An 18,129-nucleotide genomic window follows, 5' to 3' on the forward strand; every position below is an offset into this window, starting at 1 on the left:
GACGCTAAATCATATATGCATAATGTACATTGGCACGATCTCTACGGGATCGTGCGCCAAGGCGCACATCTAAATCTAGTTTTTCGAAGGAGCGGTGGCAAATGGTCGGGCGCCTCTAGAACGAACGTGCTGCATAATTTTGTGAGTACCGACAAAACCGTACTAGCGCGGTCGGCCGAACCAAATCCCGGCACTTGGCACGGTCCCATCCGGCAGCGGCGGCGGCGGCGGCGGCGCCAGCCTTGTCGGCCAATGGCGCTGCAACGGGAGAGGCGGCTCTACAGCCTTCTGGGCCTGCTCCTCCTCCTGGCCGTTCTCTACCTCAACTGGTTCCCCGGCCGCGACCCCGCCGCCAAGCTGAAGCTGCCGGTGCCGTGGCTGCAGCCGCGGATGTCCTTCGCCGGCCGCGACGGCACCCACTTCGTGGACGCCGCCACGGGCGCGCCGCTCTACTTCAACGGCTGGAACTCCTACTGGCTGCTCTCCTCCCGCAACCCCGCGCTCGTGTCGGAGATGCTGCGTCGGGGGCGACGCATGGGCCTCGCCGTCTGCCGCACCTGGGCCTTCGCCGACGGTGGCCCCGGCGCGCTCCAGATCTCCCCCGGGCGCTTCAGCGAGGCCGTCTTCCAGGTCCACGCAGATCTCTCCCCTAGTCTAGTCCCCTTATCTAATTGCATTACTTAGAGCCACTGCCACTGACAAACGCATCGTATTGATTCCACAACACACTGATGTAATCCAGTTGTAGGGGTTGTATGCCGCGTCATTTTTTGGATAGCAGGTTGCATCGTGCTATGCTCTATGCTTCCTTAGTCCAAATCCATAATTCAGTACTGCATGCCACAGTACAACTTCGTACTAAGACCGCTGGCATGTATCTCCTAGTGCAATCTATTTGGCACCTCCTAATACTTGCTGGCTCTGCCCAACCTGAGCAATGCCACATACCGTGCAGTCCTCTGACAAGAAGCATAGGCTCACGGTTCTGAATTTTGAGCGTCCTGTATCTTTTCTGGAGTATGAACTGGCGTCAAACTTTTCATGATTACTAGCATATTGCAGGTGCTTCGCTATTGAACCACAATAAGTATGTATTAAAACTTATTTGAGTATGACTTTTTGAAACTATACTAAAAAAGGGTTCAGTGCCCCCTTTGTTCTGTAGATAGGATTTGAGTGTTACTTTTAAGAGATATTTTTGCTGGAGATGACCAATTGTCAACTGCGTGGTGTTTCCACTTTTTCTATAAAGGACGTACCCAGTGCTGAGAGCTCCCGCACTGTGCGGGGTCTGGGAAGGTGTTAGTGGCAAGCCTTACCCTCACGAAGTGCAATGTGAGGAGACCACGACTCGAACCTGGGACCTCTCGGTCACAGGCGGTGAGGCTCTACCGCTGCACCAGGCCCACCCTTCACATGAAATTTCTACATTCTGTTCGTTGGCCTAATAAGTTGTCAGTTTGCTTTTAGTGGTTGTTTGCAGCCCCAAAGTGTCTCCTCTATGAACCGGCAGACATTTTTAGAATCACTTTTAAGATGTCAGTACATCAGCTAATAGGGTTAAAATAGCGTATGTACACAATGTTCCTCATGTGAATATTAATATGAGTTTTGTTCACTCCAGGAATTGGATTATGTGATATATGAAGCCCGGAGAAACCATATCAGGCTGATTCTTTGCCTTGTCAACAACCTGAATAACTTTGGAGGGAAGGCCCAGTATGTTAAGTGGGCACAAGCAGCTGGAGCTAACATGACAAATTCAACTGATTCCTTTTTCTATCACCCTATCATTAAGGGGTACTACAGGGATTACGTGAAGGTATTCGATTAAATCAAAACAAATTATCTTTGTGTATTGTAGCACCTCATATTTACCACTCTTTTTTTCCTTAGCTGTCCCCAAAACTCACCATGTGCACGTAACAAGTTCTAGAGAAGACTTAATGATAAAGTACCATGCAATATACCCTTTTCCTTGTGGAATGAAATGTTGTTTCTAAATGGATTCTTGTGAGGCTCATGACAGTTATCGTGAGATAGAGGGATTATTAGTTTTGTATCCATTGCAATCCTGTGGAGTGCTGCACTAACATAGTAGAACATTAATTTTGATATTCACACGTTACTTGTGACGACGCCATCAGCAACGACATAGTGGGTTCGATCTGTAGCCATTTATTTATAATAATTTAAAAAACATATTTAAAGTTTTTTAAAAATTTGACAAAATCTTGGATGTGGCCAATGATGTATACTATATCCAGGATTTTTTTCGGAATTTTTAAAACTTTAAAATATGATTTTCGAATTTTCAAAGAAGGGCTACATCTAGCTCGGCCTCCATTTGTCCATTCTTGTTCGATCTGTTTTGTACACATACCATGGTTTTCACTGGATAAGTGTAGATTATCTCGGAAGGCAAATGAATACTTGATAGAATGTGTGTTATTTTTATATGAGAAATTTTGGCTTTTCCATGACACAGATGTATCTAATATGGTCATATACTCAAGATTTCAGTATCTTTGTCCTCTATTGAGACTCTAATCCACCTGGTATAAATAAGAAATGCAGCTATGTTTGCAAAAGCCCTATAAAGAAACATGTTATTCTCCAATATTTGGCCGAAATTTGACGATTTCATCGCCATTGCCATATAATGTATTACCAACAGGCAATATTAACCAGAAGGAACTCTTACAGTGGAATCAGATACTGTGATGAACCTGCTATATTTGCGTGGGAGCTCATGAATGAGCCTAGGTGTGTCTCCAACTCATCAGCTCCTCATGTCCAGGTAAAGTGGTATCTATTTTCACTTTCAGGAACACATAAATCTTTCTAAGAGATAGGCACTCAGCACTTGGACCCAATATTCCTTGGCAGGCTTGGATAAAAGAGATGGCAGCATACGTCAAGAGTCTGGACACTAATCATCTCGTTGCAGTTGGAATTGAAGGGTTTTATGGCACTGGAATGGTTGAGAGGCTGGGTTTTAATCCTGGGGACTGGGCATCTTCACTCTGCTCAGACTTCATACAGAACTCCGCAGTCAAGCATATTGATTTTGCATCGGTTCATGCTTACCCTGACAGCTGGTATGTATCTTTCCCTATCTTTGTACAAACGTGTCATGAATTTATATGCCATTGACGCATCTTTTTGTTGCCAGGCTACCAAAGGCAAGCATGGAAGATAAAATCAGATATCTTTCCAGCTGGGTCGACTCTCACCTTAATGATAGCGAACACATCTTGAAAAAACCTGTCCTGTTCTCGGAAGTCGGCTACATGCAGCAGCATGTGGATTCTAATAGCACAGCTGATAGAGATGTTCTTCTAAAAGTTGTGTACGACAAAATCTACAATTCAGCAAGGAAGCTGCAGGCGGGCGGTGGTGCTCTCATTTGGCAGCTGATGGTCGAAGGGACGCATATGTACCGCGACAATTTCTCCCTGGTGGCTCGGGACCATCCCTCGACTTATAAGTTGATAATGGAGCATTCTTGCCGATTGCAGATGTTGTACAAGAAAGAGGGAGACCCTGGCTGGCAATGTTCTGTGCCGCCCTAGGGATTGTGTTGCCCCGTCCTAGGGATTGTGCTGTCGTGCATACCGAGAAACCTGCTCCATCAACCCAAACTTGCTGAAAGTATTATCTTGGAGATGATTGATTAGAAAGGAATAGCCGACTGGTAGATATGTATAGGGTATAGCAAACATGGTGTTTGTATCTTGAGCGATATCTATTGCTTATCATTTGGTTAACTTTTCTGTAGTGCTAGAAATCTGTTGATTTTCACACATATGCAACCGGTTTAGTACACATGCCTTGGTCATTCTTTTCGACGGGCTATATTGAAGGGGAATTAATATCCTGTCTTGTACCGTGCTAGATCAGTTCATCCTCTCGGTCCGTTGGTTCAGTAGAACTCGTATGGGATATTTATTTGTGGTAAGCTGGGATAAAATGTGTTTTTTCTTTGTAGAGTACTCGGCGTCCCCCCGATCCTGAGTCCTCAGCTGTCCGATTGGTCGTTTTTGGCGGCCTGATCAAATCACCCCATTCCTCTTGCTTTTGCTTCCATAATTTACCAAAATAGCAAAAAAAAAAAAAAAATTCTCACCTAAAATCCTACTTTTGCATCCATGAAAGCACTGATGTAACAAAATCAATCTGATTGTAGCAACAATGGTTCACCATAGGCCTCGCCACGTACCTTGTAGCAAAAGTTAACTTCGTTGGAAACATCAACGAGACATCGCCTTACACCTTGTCGGAGATGTTGTAGCAAAAAAGGTGTACTATTGTAGCAAAGGCACAAAACAACATTGTAGCAACAATTTTATAATATTATAGAAAAAAACACAGAACCAATGTAGCGAAAACCAATTTCGCAGAGACATCGTTGGACACATGTAACAACCAAATTATACTATTATAACAAAATCGCAAAACAATTATAGCAAAAAAAGTACTATTGTGGCATCACATTCAGCTTTTATGTAGCACCCTTAGCGCGCACCTGCAGCTTGACGAAGGTGGAGGTCGAGGTTTATGTCAATGTCATGATCCATTAACTTGGATGATAGAGATGAAGGTGGCCAGGGGCGCTCGCAGAAGCACCTCCGGCATAACCCGACACCTCTAACACCACCAGTTCACCACCAAACCTTGGCCGCCGTCGTTGCTTGATCCCGCCGCCCTCAAGGAATAAGGTCTAGCCTCCCTAGATGCCCACATATCTTCATGCTCGCTGCCAACGTGCCGCAGTCGACCGTCTCCGTTCTGTGATCCCGTCCTCCTATGAAAAAACAGCTGCCCCGCACTGGTTCTCCACCGCCTGTCGGGCACCGCGCGACCAGACGTGAACAACACGGGGTAGGAGGGAGGGGTTGAGTAGGTGCTCTTGTTGGTGGCAGCGGAGTTGCAGCGTGGGGCGGGAGGCCGAGCTGCATGTCGGGTCAACGAGGGCGCAAAACTTCAAGCAAGGCGCCGCGTGGAGGCGGAGCGGTGGCGCGGGCAGCGCTCCGGCAAAGGGGAAGCACATGCAGATAGCAAAGGGGCGACTGGGAGTGCCAACAGGTCGCTGGGGTGGCCGTGATACACATGAGAGTGATGCGATGGGGGAAGAGAATGTGCGGTGAGGGAGAAGATAAATGTGGGGCCCATGGAACATGCATCAGACGCAGGATGTGGAGGATACGAGCGCGCGATCCGCTAGAGGTTTGGCAACATTTTCCTTTTTCTTTGTACTACTCACTCGGTCATCAGTATGTTGACGTAGATCGGACACGCCACCGCCATATTATCGCATATGGAACGCGCTGAAGTAGACATGATTTAGATGTTGAAGTTGATGACGGATCCTGCCCGATCACGATCTCCATGCACCGCTTCCCCCACGGTGGGCACCACTGTCGTGGGAATAACCACGACAGATACTACCAAGGATAGCACATAAGAGGTGTGGAGCAAGGTGATGTATAGGAGAATCCGGGAACAAGATTAGCACACGTTGTACCCAGGTTCACGTCCTCTCGGTGGAGGATCGTTAATCCTACTACAATTCATTATATGATCATAGAAGGGAGTCGTCCGAGGCAAGTCCTGTCTAGTTTGTCTAATGATATCTAAACTGTCCCTCAAGGGGCGCCCCTGGTGGCTTTATATATGCATCCACCTAAGATCTACAAGAAAAAAAGACCGAGTCGGTTGGGACTCGGACTCTCGGATTTAGGGCAACTGGATCACAAAGCTAGTCTCTTGAGCCTTCGGTAGTTCTAGTCGCCATCTCCAGCAAGCCTAGGCGAGTTGGGTGTACCGTGAGCCTCCTTGGTGCAGCAGGGGACTCCCCTTCATGGTATACCCATAAGGCATATCCCCATCAGTCTAAAAATCGCTTATTTCAAAAATACAAGAATACCACGTGTTTCCAGTTAAAATGTGGGTAAATCAAACGCATGAGGATCTCTCCTTTTTGTACTTCCTCCGGTTCATATTACTTAATGCTAATATGGATCGGAGGGAGTAGGGAAAAATAATATAGGTATGTACAAAGTAAAAAAATCTCACTATTAGTTTCCGCACATGTTAAGAAGTGAAAAAAACATTCACATTTGTTAGTAATTTATTTTTTTACATATTTAATGTTGTCTAAACATTAAATTGGTTTTGTGAACACCTAGAAAAAATACTGGCAAGCTGCACTACTTTAAGAATTACTAGCAAGATGTGGCGCGGCGGCACGCCGCGCCGGTGAGAGGATATTTGCGGTGCATGCATGGTGATTACTTAGATTTAACTATGGTATGAATATTGCATCTCTGCTTGAATGTTCACATATAATTACTTTAAGGCACATTTTAAGAATATAAAAGTGCATAATAGCAATTATTTCAAGTATGAGAGAAACATAGCACAAATGCTAAGGCTCTCCTGCTGGATAGTAACCCCAATCTAAATGATTAAGCCATATGAGAACAATTACCATGTTCAAACCAAATTTTATGTAACCGAGAAAATAAAAAGAGATGAAACCATAGACAGGTACAATGTGGAACAATATGTATACCTGAAATCAGGAAGGAAATGATGTAACAATGTTAAGTCACATTGACTTTTGTGTCTTGAATTGAATTGTTTAAATATTTAAAAAATATTTACATAAATTACCCGGTGATATGCGTGAAGTCAATAACACAAGCAATAGTGAGACCAACAACTGATCCCTACATAACGGTTTACATGGCTATTAGGAAATTCGAGAAAAAATAATTACTAATTAGTCAATAAAATATATATCACAAAAATTATATTATTAGAATTTTTTGAATATGAATTCAATGATATAATTTTTATGGCATATATCTTATATTTATTAACTAAATTTATAGTTAAACTTGTATCCTGAAATAGGTAATTGTCATGTAAATAGTATAGAGGCAGTAGCTATGATTGTGACACTTGCGATGACAGCTTGCTTGACCGTCAAACCTACCCCTCACTCCTCACTTGCCCAACTCTCACCCTGGAAGACAACCCTTTAACCGGCATCTCCCACCGGCCTTCGCCCTGCCCAAATCCGATGAGCAGTCGGCTCCCATACGCTGCCGATTTCATCCTGCCCGTGGCATGGTCATCAGTTTTGCTACGGCCCCATCGATATCGGTGAATCGGTCCATGGAGGAGCCTAGGCCGCCGTGGATCTCTCAATCTCAGCACCGTGGGGAAGGCGAAGGAGGGGACGGGGGCGATAAGGGCGGCGACGGATAGCACGGTCTCTCGTCGCTTGTTGTCGGTCGTTTGGGCCACCGCTGCACGGGAGTTAAACCATGCCGTCCGCAGCTGGCTTGCCGTCCATCTCGCAAGCGCGAAGGTCAATCGCCATGACCACTGACGGCCTGCGTGTTTGGAGCGGAGGGCGGCGCGGAAGAAGCTCCGTGCGGAGCCGCTAAAGCCTATTCGCGCGGCATGCCGTGTCGTCGCATGCAGCGAGGAGGGAGAAGTGGGGGAACGCAGCGAACCGACGATGACTGTGGATTGATTCATCAACAGTCGGTAATGTCACCTATCTCTGTATTTGCTCGGTAGCAGCGACTTTATTTCTTCTAACAAGTGCATGCAACTGAAGGGAAATTCCACGCAGTATAATATATAGAATAGCATATAGTAGACATTTGGGAACTGTAGTTGATACTAAGAGAAGTGAGCGTTGGTCGTACAACCCTTTTATGCAACTTAAGTGATTAAGTCGCAACCCTTTTATGCAACTTAAGTGATTAAGTCGCCTGAGATATGAGGCTGTCGTAGGCAACATGTGAGCACAGAAACCATCTCCATTAGCTGAGAGTTCTTTAAATTAAGGAGAGCTGCAGTGAGTACAACGGTTTAAAATCCGCGAAGAGAATTTTGTTTGCTGCTACTAAGCAAGTTATAATAGAAAGGGTAATAAAGATGAACAGGTCGTCCTGATTAAGGTTAGTTTTTTTAAAAAAAACTGATCAAAGTTAGTTAAACCATCACATTTTGAAGGGGAGAAATAAACGTGCATTTAATTAGGCGAGCTCAAACACGGTATGTATTATTTCAGCAAATATAGCAGCATGAGAGGCTCATACTGATTAAAAAATAAATGTGTGTTACAACATATTTACACGTTTATCTCAAAACTCTCAACTTACTTACAAAAGTTTTTATTTGATCTCCAAACTCAGGTTTAACCCTGGCTCCTCCTAGCTTATCAAAATCTACTGAAAACATAGCAAGCCAACTCTGAATCTTCGGCTCCACACTATCAAAATGCCTCATGTTCCTTTGTTTCCAAATGTTTGAAGCACAAAGGATAGCACACTCAGTAAACAGTTGATTATTCCATAATAGTGCAGCTGTCGAGATTCTACTACTCAGATCAAGGCTCAAATGTCCCAAACAATTCCCTGAAATTAGCTGACCAACAGGATGCTCTGAAATGGCAAGTCAAAAACAGATGGTCACTTGTCTCCCTGTGCAACTGAGAGATGACAAAATTAACATTGGGAATGGGGAAATTTCTCCAAACCAACATGTATCGGGTATTGAGTCTATCCATAGTCAGAAGCCAGGCATAAACTTTGTGCTGCATCATACATTTTGTATTCCATATCTTAGGAAGTAAAGGGACATGACAGATAGGTGTGAATATAAACTTGTACTCCAGTAATTCTGTGCTCTGAAATCCTTAGCTCCCCACGCATAACGCCATTCATCTGGCTGCAACACCTCCCTCTGAATACTATTGGCATGCTCGTCCAAGATATGCAGCTCCTCATGAGCTTCCAGAGACAACGGCAAAGCAAAGCGCATGGCTGGGTCATTATTCTCCAAGTACTCTGCAACACAAACATCTTCTAGATCCGAATAGGAGAATAAATGAGGTAACTGATACTGCAGGATATCATTTCTAGTCCAGAGATCTTTCCATACTGATATTGTGTCACCAGCCTTGACTGAACAATGAGTGATTCCTCAAACTGCACATTGTCTTGCCACCAGAACGATCCATAGGTAGACATAGCATGTGGTGAGGTCTGAATAATATTTGAACCAAATTAATATCATCCAAGGAATCGTCGTGTTTGTGGGAAGGAGACGTCTAGCAACCAACTCAGGAAACCCAACACGAACTTCCCCTCTTTCAAACATACTTGCTGCCAAATGACAAACAAAATTCAGAAACTTGTAACTTTATTACCCCAAAAACTGGTAGTATAGTATCATCTCAAGACTAACATCATGTAAAATTTTCCGGTATTGATCTGATTCAATGCATATTTAATGTGGTGGGGACACTGATATTGAAGAAAGCTTAGTAGCTAGTTTCTTGCAGTATAATGAAAGAAATACATTTTGAGAAAGGTAAATGGAAAATAGAGTTGTTTTTGAGAAAGGTGAATATCGTCCAGCCACAGTTGGCTCATATTAGTTGTTTTTTAGAGCATATTTGATGATCTGCAGTCGAATATAAAAACACAATGAAAGGTGTTTGTCATACATATACAAAAGCACATAACTGGCAAGTATACATAGTGGTGACGGCAGTGGGTACCGTGCATAAACGGTCTTCCTGAGCTGCTTTAGATTATCAGGTGCTCTAGTCTCGGCAGTCGGCCCAATGAAATGTGGGGACTATGTTTTGTTTTACTTCATTGCTTGCAGAAAAAAGAAGTTAGTCAAGCTACTGTTTGTTCGTATGGATGCATCAAATTGGAAGAAATTTTAGTTGGTAGATTACATGTGGCTTCACAAAATACTCATAGTAAAACAATATCATCTTGCTTCACTTTTGATTATTTATTAGAACTTCTTCGGGAAGAATTAGTTGTATGAAAGAGAAGATTATAATGAGCAACCTGTCTATAAAATTGATTAATTAAAGACAAAGGGTATCATTCTAGGATAAACAAACAGCCTGCTTGCTTAACTAATGTAATTTTTTAGAAGAGTGACCTATTGGAGGCTTGTGAGAATTTATTGTTCTACCTAGCTAGGAATAATCCTTGGAAGCTGTTATCATCTTACAATATCATACATATGTATATATATAGAGAAGAGTGTGTGCAGCTGAAATTCCACAATCCCATGTATTACAAACATATAATCGCAATCACAGAGGTAAAGCAATTTTTTCTTAATAAAGTAAGTTTAAAAAACGGATTGGAGAAGTTTGTTCATTTACCTCAGTTTAAGATCTAGTCATCATCTATATCAGTCTTTATCTGCAAATCATATTGTGGCACAAATTCAGAAATGCTATTGTATACTATCTTGCAAACACTGTCATTCTAAAGGATCAAGTGCTTATATTCTACATAAAATGCTCATGGGATGAGTATATTGCTTCTTAGCTTACAATAACTGCTTGGAAAAATTACCTGACATAGCAGCTAACCTAAGGCTGGCAATTGGGTCGGGCTTGGTCGGGTCAGCCAGACCCATGCCTGATCTCCCTATCAGGTCGACTCCCGACCCATGACCCGACCCATGGGGCTTGTGCTAGACCCATGCCAGTACCCATTGGGTGACCCGACTCTGTGGGGTGCCCATCAGGTCATTATAAAATTGTACCAATTAATTTCTTCTATAGAAAAACGTTATTTTCTGTGCGGACCATATAGCGTCCGTCCATATCCAGGAGTCGGGAGTCTTATCGGTAGCGTCTAGTGTCTACACACAGCGCACTTGCTCTTTTATATAGGCACCAGCCTTGCTATCTCTTGCTTTGTTCAGCGAGGTGGTAGTAAACATCAGGCAAGTTCTACGGTCTGAGGGCGAGGAGCTATGAAAGTATGGGCCTGTTTCTTTTCGTATATATGGGACTGTATATATTTAACAAATGGTCACAAATCACCATATCTTAAAAAGTAAAGGAATCATGGTGTAGAGTACACATGATTACAATTACATCGAGAGTTCATGCTTCAACACAACAATTCAAAAGAACCTAGCTACAGTTGTGGCGAGCTTAATATAGTGTTTCCTTTATGCTTGCAGATGTTCGAACAATTATTTATATAAACTCTTATTGCCAATAAACAATTGAAATGGTCAAAACGTCGAGAGTTTATGCTTCAACACACGAATTCAAAAGAACCTAGCTACTGTAGTGGGGAAACTAATATAATCTTTTGTTTATGCTTGCAGATGTTCGGACAATCATTTATATAAACTTTTATTGCCAATAAATACTTAAAAGGGGTGAAGGGGCATAACACACTGGCGTGCACTAAGTTTTCAAATAACATTTGTCCTAAATTTGTAGTAGCTGTTGTTGTTCAATCCAGTAGCAGTAACTGATAAAAAATGCAACGATGAACAGAACAGACAATCTCTTATATAACTCATCAAAACAGGCAACTATACCTCAAACAAAGAGAGAAGATTGCTAAAACTTATGGTTAGTTAACAGCAGTGTTAAGTAGTAAATTGATCAAGGCTGGCACTGTAATATCCGTTACTTGCAAGAAAAATGAACACACTGCAAAATGTTGTAATGCCTCATGTGAATGATCAGATATGCTTTCGTTTTCTCAGGAAACAAATAGCCATTCGATAAATATTGACGGAGATTTCTATTCAGCTTCCTTTGAAAAAATAAAGAGAGAAGAATTTGACTACTCAATGGAAATCAAATAGTTTTGAAGAATAATTACCTTCAACCATCCTAGAAATAATGTGATGCTGACTCAGTTTCCATAACACGGCTCTGATACCAATGAGTACAACAAGAAGTTTAGCTCAGTTATCGCATTGGAATAACTTCAGCCAAAAGACACCAGTTTAGTAAAATTATCGAAGAACTCGCTAGCTTCCAACATAAACCAACTGATAGTTTCACACACAAACAATCCTTATGAAAAAAATTCAGCGTAAGCCACATATACATACCAAAACAATGACCTGGACCTTCTGATCTCGTCGGTGCAAGATGTATCCTGAAAATAAAAACATACAACATTATTAGTTAGCTGGATACACAATAATAAGTATATTAGAATCATTGGCATGGCGCTGAACACGCAGAACACTCTATAGCGATTGAAAATCTAAATTTTACATTCAGATGAATATAATCAGTCAGACACACAATTTCATATATGAGAATCTTGACTCACTTGTTTGAGATATGTACTGGTAAGGTCAGGCTGACAAATACTCTAACTGAATCAACACTGTGAGGAGGATTTTGGTTGCAAAAAAAAACAATAGGAAGCTAAGCACCATTAAATTTTAACAAAATCCAAAGCCAAGAGCTCACTTTGGCACAACAGAGTCCACAATATTACTACCCACGAATGGAAAATTCAGAATTCCTGCACAGAGCTTATCGGGCATCAGGCCAAGACAAAAACAATTCCATCTAAAAGATAGAAATACTTCCTAGCGTGCCTTCTTTTCAAACATGCATGTGAGATCACTTTTACATAGCAAGAATGTTACTACTCATGAGTCGATAAATCGAAATTCATTCACGTAGCTTATTGTTACTCATAACACTATGTAGGGATAAAATCATGTATCTCCAAAGTTTGTCATTAGTTTGCTAGAATAGCTTGCTGAAGTAGCTGGCAAACTGAAATAACACAAGGAAGCATCATTCAGCGGGACATACCTGATGAACACATAACACAGACTTTAAGCAGGCAAAATAGTAAAATCAATGGAAGCTCTGGTGCCATAGTATGCTGAGGTTTTCCACAAGGCTTGGTAACATCCAGGAATGACTCATCTACCAGCAGCACCATATAGAATCCCTAGGAAACATGCAGCTGGTATGCTTCACTCCCCTGTAAAATTCACGACTATGCCTGCATAGACGACAAAACTATGTTACAGGGCACGTCAACACAGGAAAATTATAAATGTGGAGTACATGAACACTGACATAGCTCAAGAAACAAACCTAGTGACGTATCCGGAAAGCAAATTAGGAAAAGAAGGCTCAGATGTGAGGACTGACTTGCTTTTTGTCCTCCTCAGAACTGGTTGCCGGTGGTCAGGGAATGGCGCGCTGCTGTTCTCATCACCCCGACCCCCGCCGCTCCTTCTACAACCCGAGGCTGGTAGGGATGCCCATGTCGTCGTGTAGCCAATGGCGCGCCAGCGAAGGTCAGCACCCTCCCCTGCCCCATCCAGAAGAAGAGAGGCCAGAGAAAGAAAGAGGATGTAGAGGAGTATATGCGGTCAGGCGCCACAACTGCCCACCGACGTTTCTAGCTGCTGGTGGTTGGTCGCCGGTAGCCGGTCGCGGATGGATCTGTGGTCGAGGTGGCTGTACGTGACCTCCCCTGTCCCTGCTTGCTGGCCCATCTCCATGCCGACGGCGTCGCCACCATCCCAGCTGCCTCTCGAGGTCGCACCGCACGTAGATCGATGCGCGCCCCGCCTTGATGCCATGGCGCGGCCGCCTGCTGTTGGGGAATGAAGAGGACGCGCGTAGGGGCACGGTGTGGTCATGGGGAAATGGAAGGGGAGGAGGAGGGTGCAGCACCGCGATGTTGCTGGCGGCCATGGGGAGAAAAAGAGAAATAAAAAGAAGAGGAGAGAAAAAAGATGGGAGAGACGGGATTGTGGGGGTGGGGAAAAATTGGCTGTTCGGTTAGGGAACAGATGGAGCAGTAAGCGGCACCGCTTTGACCATCTCTACAAAAGGCTACAGCCACGCACGGGAAGCAGGGGTAAACTGCATAGCTGTTTCTCAATCTCTCTAAAAATCTTAGGGAGCACCAAAAGTGCACACGGAAAAAGTAAAATGGTATTCAACCATAAAGTAACTTACGTGTCACCTCAAGGTTAATCACAAAAAGTAACCAAAACTCTGTGGAAAAACGAAGTTGTTAAGGTTTAATATAGTAGTTATGTTCCACATAAAAAAAGTCCAATTTGATATATTGGTAAACGATAATTGTAATAATATGAAAACTAAATGGAATCAAGATATAGATAATCCCCCTATAAAGCAAAATATAATGCGGTAAATCTTGCAATAGATATATTGTCAATACTGGTTGTATTATTTATAATATCTATGGAACCATAAATCTCTTTTGAAAAAATATAGTGTTGTTAAGACGACGCCGTCCCATTTGCGAGAGCAACTCGGTTAGTTACCACTGATAACACCTGAGGATAGTACACATACAAGAAAACCGGCCCGATAATCTTTTATGCAAAGTATATCAATGTGCAAAGTGAAGAGTCGGGTTAAAATTCTACTGATTTAATACCATGTAAAATTACACATATGCCTATGTCAATTGGTTTGTAGCAAAATGACCATTGTACCGATTTACTCATAATTCAAGACAATTCAATATGTTTTCTCCATATCTGATATTTTATTTAGCATTGCTTTTATGGTGGCTAATAGTCCATATTGTATTCTATTGCATAATAGACACATCCTTGAAATTGTGAATTTAGTTTAATAAAAATCAGTATATTAAAGATGAGCGATGGCTCTCTCGCATTTTACAAGGAACATATAATCCCACTATTCTCTCACTTATATATTTTGCATTAAAAGTTGACGTATTATAATTTGATCAATTATATAGATAAAAATATGAACATCTAGATTATTAAATCAATACCAAATAGATCCATCTTAAAATATATTTCCATTGTATATTTGCTAAATGTTCTAAATGGTTATATTTTTGTTTATAAAATTGATTGAACTTATACGATTTTAAGTTTTCACTAATTTAAATTTATGTCCATGTTGTTTAGATAGTAGGTAGTAGTTTACATCGAAGGGATTCTATATATGAATATTAATATAGTCCACCAAGTTAGGAAACGACAAACTGATCAAATATTTTATACCACTGTGTACAACATGCATGTGCCACGACATCCAGAAGCCACATATATAGCACATATATCATGCGTAGACACGATCGAGGCCACACAATGCTAGCTTGATCTTCCAATTGTTGCTCTTATGGACCTTGCTTCTATATGCGAGCATCCGGACCACATTTGTACTAGCATATCCAAAATGTTTTATTTATCACATGTGCATATCTAGCTTCTTTTCTTATTAGTGCCACCCACCGTTTTGACCCCCTCCACCGTATCCGCTTCCAGGATTGCCTCCACCACCATATCCTCCCCCGTAACCTCCACCACCACCGTTTCCGCTGCCACTACCATACCCACCGCCAGAGCCACTCCCATATCCACCATTGTTGCCACTACCGTAGGTAGGATTGCCATTTCCGCCACCATATCCCTGGTTACCACTCCCGGGACCATAGCCTGGTCCATATCCTCCACCTCCGTTACCAGGACCATAACCCCCACCATACCTAGGATTTCCATACCCTCCACTGTTTCCGCCACCATTGTTTCCATATCCTCCACCGTGTTGGTTTCCACCACCGTTTCCATATCCTCCGTTGTTGCTTCCATATCCTCCATTGTTTCCGTAACCTCCACTATTCCCATATCCTCCACCGTTATTGCCGTATCCTCCACCATTGTTTCCATATCCTCCATTATTTCCATATCCTCCACCATGCCCTCCTTCAGGTTTCACGTTCTTCTCCTCAGATTCTTCATCATACAAGAAAATATCATCAATTGAGCCCCGCAAAAAAAAAATCATCAGTTTAGTAGTCAATAGTTAAGCTGCACGATTCAGCGCACATGCAAATATGTAATGAACGATAACTACAGTAGGTTAATATAACGAGAGAGAGAGAGAGAGAGAGAGAGAGAGAGAGAATTGGGCATACCTTTACCTTCCGTGAGCTCTCTAGCACCTGCTACATGCTGGGAGAGAAGCAGCAAAGAAGCTAGTACGACACCAACTAGAAGTAGAGACTTGAGAGCCATTGTGGACGAGATGATATTGCTTAGGATGAGATGATATTGCTTCAGCTGATCCCCTATTTATAGAATGGGCAACAGTGGACGCATTCATGCATTTTTTTTTTCTGAACAAATGCATGCACGCTTTTGGCGCCTATCATCAAGTTAACGGACAGGAGCTAAAGTTTCAAAGTTTGTGACTTGCGTGCCCTGATAGGGCTGGCTGTTGGTATATATCGCTGTCAAACTTGATTAGGGTTTAGCCCATGGAGCCGGGCATTGGCATTCATCCACAGATTTAGGTGCGGTGGAGAGTGTAGAACAACTGGCTAATTGAGCTAGGTCAGCTGACAAGTAGAGATTGCCCAAAAAATATAGGTGCATTTTAGTGTGCAGTACATTCATACTACCTCCGTTTCAAGGAATAAGGCACCCTCGTTTTACGAGCTTTTTGTTTGAGCAAGAATTACTTTAAATATATAAAGATTGTTTGTATGAAACTAGTATCATTAAATAGTTCTCTTCGATACGAATTCAACGATACTAATTTCATATAATATAATCAAGATTTTGTTGCTCAATTTTTATGGTCAAAGTTTATCTCGAAATACGCGTGTGTCTTATTCCTTGAAATGGAGGTAGTATCTAGAAGCAGGGACAGTTATTTTGAAATGGAAAGGGTACATGCGAATAATTTATACGTGCACATGTTGTGATCGATGTAGGCTGTAGACACATCTAATATGCTACACAGCTATATATCCATCAATGACCAATCCATGGTATACATTTCATTATTTCTATATCGTGGCCTGAATCAAGCATCACTAATTTGCCGCCAATTAAATACATCCTTATAGCTTGCCGCGATTGACCCAACACTTCTGCTACTGAGAGAGAGAGTTCACTTTCCCGTGAGTCTGCGCGGGATCCATGAAATGGTCGGCACGGTGGTAGATAGATGCATTTAATGTCAAGTCAAATTGATGAGAGTTCTTTTAGGGGCAGGGAGAGGTAAATAGGAGTACTACTTCTCCCTCTATCCCAAAATAGGATGCCTATAATATTTAGATAAAGTTAAATTTCTAAAAGTTTGATCAACTATATACTAGTAAAAAGTGTCAACACCTTATCCAATAACAAGCTCCTAACTAGGGACAATCTGAATAAACGGAGGAAGGTGGATGATTTATCTTGCTTATTTTGCAATGAACAAGAATCATGTAATCACCTTTTCTTTGGTTGTGCGGTAGCAAAATACCTTTGGAAAATGGTTTCCTCTATTTTTAACAAATGCATTGGCGCTGACTTTGAATCAGTAGCAAGATGGTGGATTAGTGAAAATAGAAATTCTGTTTTGAATATGTTCTCTACTGCTGTTCTCTGGACACTGGTCAACTCGTAATGAGATGTGTTTTCAGGGGTTAAAATGGCCAGGTGTCAAAGTGGTAATAAGCAGATTGCTCTCGACCATTCGGAGCTGGAGGTTGTTGTGCCTGGACAAATTGTCGAGCTTGCTAGCCGAAAATCTGATGCTCCTAGTTCATCATCGTGGGGAATTGCTTCGGATTGCCTGGATATGAACATGCTGGTGCCCAAGCTTTGCAACCAAGTTCATGAATCCGCCTCCCACTTGCTCTTCAAGTGTCGTTTCACCATTAGAGTTTGGTCAAGCGTGAGAAGTTGGCTAGGGCTACATGATGTTGACCCAAGTGCTTGGAATTCTAGAGGAAATGTCAAAGAATGGTGGACGGAGGAGATCCATAAGCAAAGGCAAGGTAGAAAGGCCATGGCTTCTCTTGCTATGTTGATGTCATGGGAAATATGGAAGGAGCGAAATGCACGTGTTTTCCGAAACAAAGCTTCCACCACGGACATGGTAATAACGAAGATCAAAGACGAGGTTGCTATGTGGAGTAGGGCGGGAGCGAAAGCATTGAGTAATGTAATACCGCGAGAGTAGGTGTTAGGTTTTTTGGCTTGGCATTTTGGCCAAGTATGGGAATGTAAAACTCTAAAACTTCTTCTTTATCAATGAAAATGGCAAGTCTTTTGCCTTGTTTCAAAAAAAAAACATGCTGGTGCCTGGTGTTTGGGCTTGCATCTGACAAAAATCATGTCAGACCTACAACACCCTCCCTTCTGAACCGTTGGCATCAGGAAATTGCCTGCGAGAAGCTGCTCGGAAGTGTTAGGTAATTCGGTCTCTTAGTGTCTCTGAGGATATCAAACTGTTGAGCCCTTTTATGTTTTCTGCATTCTAGAGCTTTT

At 42.4% G+C, this 18,129-nt stretch overlaps 2 protein-coding genes and 2 long non-coding RNA genes across 5 annotated transcripts; 1 reads left to right on the forward strand and 3 right to left on the reverse strand.

Annotated features, from left to right (window-relative positions):
* The first annotated feature begins 252 nt into the window (after positions 1-252).
* Positions 253-3,695, forward strand: LOC124648056 (mannan endo-1,4-beta-mannosidase 6-like). Its single transcript, XM_047187884.1, has 5 exons — positions 253-630; positions 1,625-1,822; positions 2,678-2,800; positions 2,890-3,101; positions 3,176-3,695. The coding sequence occupies exons 1-5, from the start codon at positions 253-255 to the stop codon at positions 3,573-3,575; spliced, it is 1,311 nt and encodes a 436-aa protein (XP_047043840.1). The 3' UTR covers positions 3,576-3,695.
* Positions 3,696-8,060: 4,365 nt separating this feature from the next.
* Positions 8,061-9,796, reverse strand: LOC124684402. Its single transcript, XR_006997018.1, has 2 exons — positions 9,590-9,796; positions 8,061-9,191 (listed from the first exon to the last, which is right to left on the reverse strand). It is a non-coding gene; the product is annotated as an uncharacterized LOC124684402 (long non-coding RNA).
* A 2,129-nt stretch (positions 9,797-11,925) lies between these two features.
* On the reverse strand, positions 11,926-13,504 carry LOC124684461. Its single transcript, XR_006997045.1, has 3 exons — positions 12,944-13,504; positions 12,653-12,848; positions 11,926-11,975 (listed from the first exon to the last, which is right to left on the reverse strand). It is a non-coding gene; the product is annotated as an uncharacterized LOC124684461 (long non-coding RNA).
* Positions 13,505-14,834: 1,330 nt separating this feature from the next.
* LOC124684533 (putative glycine-rich cell wall structural protein 1) lies at positions 14,835-15,923 on the reverse strand. 2 transcript variants are annotated; one of them, XM_047218913.1, is made up of 2 exons: positions 15,789-15,923; positions 14,835-15,600 (listed from the first exon to the last, which is right to left on the reverse strand). In XM_047218913.1, exons 1-2 carry the CDS (start codon positions 15,880-15,882, stop codon positions 15,086-15,088), a joined length of 609 nt encoding a protein of 202 aa, XP_047074869.1. In that variant the 5' UTR covers positions 15,883-15,923; the 3' UTR covers positions 14,835-15,085. The 2 variants fall into 2 exon arrangements, with proteins under 2 accessions (XP_047074869.1, XP_047074810.1); XM_047218854.1 differs by having other exon boundaries at positions 15,783-15,921.
* Between the last annotated feature and the right edge of the window lie 2,206 nt (positions 15,924-18,129).

Source organism: Lolium rigidum, chromosome 1, assembly GCF_022539505.1.
Source record: "Lolium rigidum isolate FL_2022 chromosome 1, APGP_CSIRO_Lrig_0.1, whole genome shotgun sequence".
NCBI classification, from domain to species: domain Eukaryota; kingdom Viridiplantae; phylum Streptophyta; class Magnoliopsida; order Poales; family Poaceae; genus Lolium; species Lolium rigidum.